Raw genomic sequence first — 7,452 nt, forward strand, 5'->3', positions numbered from 1 at the left:
AAAAAAAAAGGGGCAGACAAAAAAAAAAAAAAAACAAAAAAAAAAAAAAAAAAAAGAAAACCAAAAAACCAAAAATAAAAACCAACAAGAGAACGGCTGGGATCTTGATGAAGATGTTATGGTGTGGTGAGTCCGACAATGCTGCTATCCCTGCGCCCCCGCGCAGGCAGGGAGGATCCAACGCCCCGCCGGCCCTGCTGCTGCTCCCGGCCCCTCTCTGCCCCGGCCCGGCAGCTCCCCCGCCTCCCCCCACCCCAAAAAAAAAGTTGCCCCGTTCCGAGTCCTCTCGTCACTCCGCACGCCTAGGACAACGTCGCCGGGCAAGCTACAGGTCAGTGCTGGCGCTGGCTACCGCTGCTCGACACGGCCCAGCGCTCGGAGGGGAACGAGGCGAGGGCCTGACCTGCCACAACTCCGAGTTAACTCGAGGTTAAGGGACAGCCACAGACTTCAGATGCCTCCTGAAGCTACCCAGAAAGGGCGAGTCACTGGCTGGGGCCTGGCTGGCTAAGGTTTGGGGAGGTCTGGGGGGGCCGGGCAGGTGGGGGTGGGTGGGAGAGGAAGGGGAGAGGGGGGTACACAGCCTCACTTCCAGGTCACCGGAAGAACTGCAGCCCAGGCTGGAATTGGCCCAAGTTCGTTGCCATGCAGTGGCTGCCGGGTGGCCTGCGTGAGGAGAGGTTGGTGGGCTCAGAGTCCAGTTCCCAGTGGACAGGAGTCCACAGCACAAAAAGCCACCGTTGTCGGTTTTGGGGGACGGGGACGGGGATGCCACCCTTGTTGGCAGTCTCAGAGAGGCCAAGGATTGAACGGGCCGTGGAGACTGAACTCCCCTCTCACCTCCTGAGGTGGTCCCTCCAAGTCAGAGTTGAGGCACATGGATGGGGCGGTGTGGGGGTAGCTCGCACTGCCGCTGCTGTACCTGTCCTGTGGATAAATTAGAGGACTTCAGTCTCCAGGGCTGTCAATCCGAAACCTTTCGCTAACACCAAACTCACATCCACATTAGCTCAGTGCTGATCGAGGGCTCGCCCTGCTCTACGCACGACTCTGAGCTGCGAAGACAGAGCCCAACGGCCGCCAGGAGCGGGGGGGCCCGGGCGGCTGCTGCGGGGCTTGGCCGCGGCCCTGGGCCAGGGATGGGGGCGGAAAGAAGGAAGGGGGAGAAAAAGGGGAAGGGGAGGGAAGAGATGCGTGGCCGTGGGAAGCCTTGGGAAGCCTGCTCCTCACTGCTCTAACGGGGAAGGCGGCCGGCTCCCGCCCCGTACGGCCCCTCCGCTGGCAAGGGGGAGGGCGCTTCCCCCGGGGGGCAGAGCGGCGGGAGAAGCTGTCGGAGAGGTGGGGGGGGCTGACCGGGTTCAAGGGGGGGAGGAAGAGGCAGGGAGGGCAGGGGTGGGGAGGAAGGGGACGGCGGCAGGTCCGTCCCCAAAACAAGCATGGCCTGGCGTGGGGGGAGGAGAGCAGAGTCAGGCCTGGCTCTCAGGGAGGCCGGCAGCAGCTACCCCTTTTCCCTGACCCCCTTCCCTGCCTACAGAGGCCTCCACCGACAAGGCCAGGCCCTGCCTGCGCGGGTCCCGGGCCGGAGCCCACCCCGAGGGGTCTCCCTGGCAGCAGGAAGGCAGCGGATGCGTTTGCACGAGTCGCCGTGGTTTCTCCGAGCTTTACGGCAGCCCTGGGAACCGCAGGGTGGGAGCGGGTGATCCGCTCCTGGGCCCGGCCTCCCAGCCAGCATCCCCCACCCCAAAGAGGGCAGGGGGATTCGGGGCTTTACAGCAGACAGGATCCCAAGGGAGCCCTGTCCCCTGTAACCTGGCTCACGGCAGGGAGCGACTCCCCAGCTCAGCTCAGCGCAGGAGGGACTAAACTCCAGTCACCTGACACTACTCCTATCTGACACACCCTCCCCTCGTGCGAGACGAAGCCTTTGCACACCCCAACCCTACCCACGGCACAGGCTGAGCCTTTGCACCCCAAAGAGCCAGTCACGGAGAGCAGAGAAGCCCCAGACTCCGGGCCGGTCACCCACAGCAGGTCACACCAATGTCCCTGGAGCCAGCCCGAGGCAGAGGGGCAGAGCCTGGATTTGGCAGCTGGAGCCTCGGCCCCATTCAAGTCCCCACTGCTGCCACCACACTGGCAATGTTTTTTTTTTGGCTGGCTAACTCCAGGAGTGTTTTCCAGCATCCCCTCCTCCCAAATCGTCCCTTTTCCCCACTCTCATCCCTTGGCAGGGATGGCTGGAGCTGGCTCTGGGAGGTTGAGGTCCAACAGAGCCGCTCTGGGCAGGAGGCACGGCGTGGGTGACGGGCACACGGAGCGGCCGGGGCGCGCTGGCAGCTCGGTACGACACCCCCTGCCCCCCTCCCCACCCCGCACCCCAGGAGCAGAGGAGAGGCCTTACCTGGCCGCCTGCAAAGATGACGGGAGAGCTGGATGGCTTGGGTCGGTACGGGATGGTGACACCCTTCGGGGGAGACTGGGTGACAGGCAGAGAGGGCAGGTCAGACACCGAGGGCCGCTGGCACCAACAGCCCCCTCCCCGCACCCCAGGGCTCTGCTTCAGCTTCCCAACTGGCCATCTGGGGGACCCACAGCAATGATATTTCTTCCCCATCCCGGGCACAGGGCCTGGGAGCAGAGCAGTGGGACAGCTCAGTGTCACCGTGCTGGGCAGCACGACCGGTCACCGTGAGCAGCTCTTGAGGCCTCACTCGACCCCGGTTTTAAGCGGCTCCAAGCCTCACCTGGATGAGGCTGTAATCCCCAGCTATCCCTTTATCCCCCAGCAGTTATTTTCTCCACCCTCAGCGTTTCCACCCCGTGGAGGAGACATGGCTGCCAAGGGCAGCAGGATCCCCCCCACAGGCCTGAGGAGGGGCCCTACCTCAAGCATGACGACGCAGATCTGTTTGACGCACTCGATGATGGACTGTGGGATCCCAGCAATGGTGATGGCTCGCTCAGTCGAGTTGGGCAGCATGTCCCCTGCCACCTGGACCTGTGCCCCCGTGCTCTGCCAAGTCGAGGGTTAAAAATAACTGGTCAGACCCCAGGGAGGGCTGTGACCTCAGCGATGAACCCCGTGGATGGTTATACATAGCCAAAACTGTTCCCCCCTCCTCCTTTTCCCCCCCAAAATAAAGTCCTTTAATCCCAGTTGGATACAAGTCAGGCACTGGGAGCCCGAGGCAGCAGAGGGGGACCTGGGCTCAGCCTGTCCCTGTAACCCAAGCCAAGCCCATCTCTGCGCCAGCAGAGCTGGGCAGAGTTAATCCAGCAGCACTCAGTGCTAAATGGCATGGGCGAGGGCAGCGTGGGCCTGGCAGCACATCTCCCCCTCCAAAAACTGGGAGAAGGATGGGGAGGGGGCACTCAGGAGCCATGGGAAGGAGGGGGGAGCAAGAACCCAGGCCTCCAGTTGTGGGGGACAGCACTGGGCAGGGAAGGGTTTGCCTTGAGTCTCAGTTTCCTGAGCACTAAAAATACAGGGAGCTCCAAAACATCCCAGCAATGCCATGTCCTCCCTGTCACGTGGTACCATGGGGGGGCACCCAGAGCCCCAAGGACCTCCCCCTCGGGGTGGCCACCACGCACCTCTCGGATCTCCTTGATCTTGCAGCCTCCCTTCCCAATGAGGGACCCGCACTGGCTGGCAGGGACCACAAGTCGGAGGGTGACCGGGGGCCGGCTGGCAGCTGTGCTGTTGGTCATGGAGCTGCTGATGTCCTGTGAAGAAGAGGAGGGGCTCAGAGGGGTTGGCCCGGCCTGGCACACCATCCCCGCCGGAACGGCACCGGCACGCGGCGGGGACGTGCCCAGCACGGGGACAGGGAGATGACGCTGGCACCAGGAGCCCCGGCCAAGGTGACCTCAGGGCTCTCCCAGTCCCGTTTCCAGGGATTCCTTAACGGCCGCGTTTTGGGGAAGCAGCAGCCACACTCTGTTGTCTCAGTGGAAATGGGGGTTTAACCACCCCCAGCCCCGGATGGGTCACACCTCAGCTGAGTGAGAACCAGCTGTGTCACTGCTGGGGGAAAAAAAGGGCTGGGGGCTCAGACTCCACAGCTCCCAGGTCAGCAGGAGCCTCCCGCTGCACCAGGGATCAAGGCAGGAGCTCCGGGAAAACAATCCCGGCGCCGATTACAGCGGTCATGTGCTGGCAGGGGGAGGGGAGGCACAAGGCCAGGGCTCAACTGACCTACTAAAAGCAAAGCTTCAGTTCCAAGGCCGCTGCCCAGGGCCACACTCAGCCGTGGAGCCCTTGGAGGACTCTGGTTCTTGGCATGTGGCACAAACAGCTCTGGGCTCTGCAGCCTTTTAGGCGAGAGCAGGGGGGTTTGGGGACAGAGTTGCCAGCACAGGGCTGCTCCTCCCAGAAAAGCGTCCCAAATCCAAAGAGCAACAGGATTTGTACCCATATGGGTGAGGCAAGGGCCACAGAGCTCTGCCCCACACCAGGTAAGGAGCACTCCCATCTCCCAGTGCCTCCAGTGCAGAGCAGGAGGGAAACCTCCTCAACATCACAGCCCTGAGCAGGCTCTAGTGCCCACAGACAGGATCCAGGTTATCCAGGATCAACATTCCCCCTGGAAGTTGCAGATTCAATGGGACCAGAGGTATGGTGCAGCTCCTCCTCCAGTGCTGCACAGCTACACCCCCAGGCCCCTCCTCGGTGGGGTCAGGGATGGAGACGAGCTTTGGTCCCCGCTGGGGCATGAAAGAGGGGAAGTGGCAGCAGGACGAGCAGAGCCAGGGGGATTCCAGGCCCAGTTCTGCCCAAAACTGTTTAACCAGTTCCCAGGGAAGTCCCTGCAGGGCTCTGGCTCCAGCACTGCCTGGACCTTGACCCAGCTCCCAGACGGGCAAAGATCAGGGGCCCCACAGGGAAACACCGGCCATCCATGCGGAAACGGTCCATCCTGCTGCTCAGCCCCAGCAGGACAAACCCAGCAGGGACAAAGCCCTCCCAGGTGCAGATCCCCTGGCAAACAGGGGTCAATTTACCCCAGGAAAGGGGCAAACAGGGGCAGTGACTATGGTGAGGAGGGGGCTTGTGCTGCAGACACACCTCTTCCAGTTTGTCAATGATCATCGCAAAAGCTTTGAAGATGGCGTTGGTGGGTCCCGCGAGGGTGATGATCCGCTCGGGGCAGTTCCCTTCCGAGATGTTGATGCGAGCTCCGCTCTGCGGGGAGGCAAACGCCACCTCAGTGCTCCGGGCCTCCCTCGACCCCCCCAGGGCAACCGCGGGGCAGCCGGAGTTCCCCAGGATCCCCCGCTGGGGACGAGCCCTCTTCCCCGCCTCCCTCCCTCCTCCCTCCCTCGGCTCGGGCAGCCATCTTCTCCTCCTCGGCTTCCTGCCGCGCCTGCCCACACCTCCCGGCATTCCCCGCGCCGCCGCTCCGGCCGCTGCCTCCGCGCTGCTGCCTGCGGAGCCCTCGGAAGGCCCCGCGCCGCCGCCGCCGCCCCCGGATCCCCCCGCAGCCCCTCCCCGGATCCCCCCGCAGCCCCTCCCCGGCCCCGGGGCTCACCTCCTCACGCATCTTCTTCACGGACTCCCCTTTCTGTGAGGAAGGAGAGAAAGGAAAAAGGCGTCAGCGTGGCTGTGGGGGAGGGGAGGGGACGAGGAGAGAAGGGGAAGGCGGGATGAGAGCGGTGGTTCCTCACTTACCTTCCCAATGATGCTTCCCACCTCCTGGGATGGAAACAAAAGCACCATTAGTCAGCGTTTTAAAAACTCCAGGAGTCCCAAAGCCTAAACTCGTTCCTTTTACAGCCTAAACTTGCTCCTTTTACAGTCTAAACTCGCTCCTTTTACAGCCCAAACAAGTTCCTGAGCACTTGGGATCTGTCCCCTCCAGACACCTAGGGATGTGCACTGACACTCTGCTCCCACCTGAGCTCCCTCCAGGTCGGTCCCCCTGCCCCCCATTATTATTTTCCTCCCTGGTTGTGCTTTTACAGTGCTGCTGCTGCGCCCCAGGAGCCGGCCGGGTGCCAGGAACACATTCCTGGCTCTGCAGCAGCTCCAGGAGATCCCCCCCACTGCCCAGCCCACCCCATGCCAGGTGAGGGTTGGGGATGGATGGGACACGAACCTTTCCGTGCATGAGTAGCCGGATGGTGAGTGTGACATTGAGACCCCCTTCGATGACTCCGGTGTCCATGGTGGGGTCGGCTCAGGCTGTGGCAGCGCTCGGGCCTTGGGTGAGCGGTGCTGGGGGCGAGAGGGGCCGGGTGAGGGGCTGGGGCTGAGAGGCTCTTCCAACCCTCCCCAGCCCATTCCAGCAGCATTCCAACCTCCCCGTGCTTCTTCTCCCCTCAAATCTCCCCCTGGAAGTTTCGGGCCGTGCACTTCCCCAAAGAGCTGATCCACGGTGGTTTGGCTGCTCCTCCTGCCCATTTCCAGGGCTGAACTGGCCTGATCCCACCAGGATCCAGCAATTCCTGGGGCCACAAAGGTCTTGCTCACCCCCTGCCTCTTACAGGGGCTTCCTGTGGGGACAAGGGACCCCGAGGAGGGACTGAGAACTTCAGGGTGACCCTCAGGTGGGACTGGGACACAAACAGTCCCTGGACAACCAGGGGGCACTGGGGACCTAAGAAGGGCTCCTGAGTGGGTCATACAGCTCTGGGGAACTTGCCTGTCCCTGCGAGCCCCACTCCTTCCCCAAACCCCGAGCCTTCCTGCAGCTACCCAGCAGGAGCAAGTGCCCCATTCCCGGAGGTCTGAGCCTCTGAGAACCCAGGACTGGGGAGAAAATAAACCACATCCACTTCCCTGAGCCCTGCGCCCGCGTAGGGCCTCCCGGAGCAGGTTCCGAGGCGATTCCCTCGGACCCAGATAAGGCCACATGAGCGCACGATCAGGTTTCAAACCACCTGAGTCGGCAGCGGTTGCAAAACAGCCCGACCGGCCCCAGCCAGGCGTTTAATGGGAATCCGGTAAATAAACTCCCATTTCAGCCCTCGCTTTTGCCCCATCAAAGTTTAACCACGGCCGGGGGTTCGCCCGCGGGCCGGGGCAGCGCTGCCTCGCTGGCAAACCAGAGGGTTTTGCCGCGGCCCGGAGTCGCGGCCTCCATGAGCTCAGCCCCACATCCCACCACATCCAAACTGGCGCCGCCGGCCCGGCTTGGGAAGCAGAGCTGGCCCCAATTCTCCCGCTCCCAGCCCACCCGGACCCGTCTCCACCCGTCCCACGAGCCCCGGCCGGTCCCGGGGACAAAAGGGGCCGAGCGGCCCCAGTCCGGGCTCCTGGCGAGGCTCCTCCGCAGGAAAACTTCCCCGAGCTCCCCCTCGCCGGATCCAACCCCCAGCCGGGATCCCCGTCCCGAACTGGGACCAGCACGGGGGGGACCCGGTTCCTGGGGCTGGGACGTGGCTCCAAAACGCGCCTGTCCCTGAGGCGGGAACGCGGCTCCGGAGCCAGCTCAGCCCTGGGCGGGGGGG

General features: G+C 63.3%; 1 protein-coding gene across 13 annotated transcripts in view; it reads right to left on the bottom strand.

Moving 5' to 3' along the window:
- The window catches only part of PCBP2 (poly(rC) binding protein 2), a 13,291-nt gene extending 7,074 nt beyond the window's left edge, over window positions 1–6,217 (bottom strand). For 5 of the 13 annotated variants that reach the window (XM_027670032.1, XM_027670031.1, XM_027670030.1 and 2 more), the window contains exons 1-8: window positions 6,099–6,217; window positions 5,672–5,695; window positions 5,532–5,564; window positions 5,069–5,185; window positions 3,595–3,726; window positions 2,885–3,013; window positions 2,402–2,476; window positions 841–927 (exon numbers count right to left, since the gene is read on the bottom strand). In XM_027670032.1, the coding sequence (XP_027525833.1) occupies window positions 841–927; window positions 2,402–2,476; window positions 2,885–3,013; window positions 3,595–3,726; window positions 5,069–5,185; window positions 5,532–5,564; window positions 5,672–5,695; window positions 6,099–6,167 (666 nt within the window). In that variant the 5' untranslated portion in view covers window positions 6,168–6,217. Of the gene's footprint in view, window positions 1–600; window positions 667–840; window positions 928–2,401; window positions 2,477–2,884; window positions 3,014–3,594; window positions 3,727–5,068; window positions 5,186–5,531; window positions 5,565–5,671; window positions 5,696–6,098 lie in introns of all 13 variants that reach the window. The other 8 variants (XM_027670034.1, XM_027670033.1, XM_027670036.1 and 5 more) reach the window with 2 other exon arrangements.
- Between the last annotated feature and the right edge of the window lie 1,235 nt (window positions 6,218–7,452).

Source organism: Corapipo altera, unplaced genomic scaffold (genome assembly GCF_003945725.1).
Source record: "Corapipo altera isolate COAL_440 unplaced genomic scaffold, ASM394572v1 213, whole genome shotgun sequence".
NCBI classification, from domain to species: Eukaryota; Metazoa; Chordata; class Aves; order Passeriformes; family Pipridae; genus Corapipo; species Corapipo altera.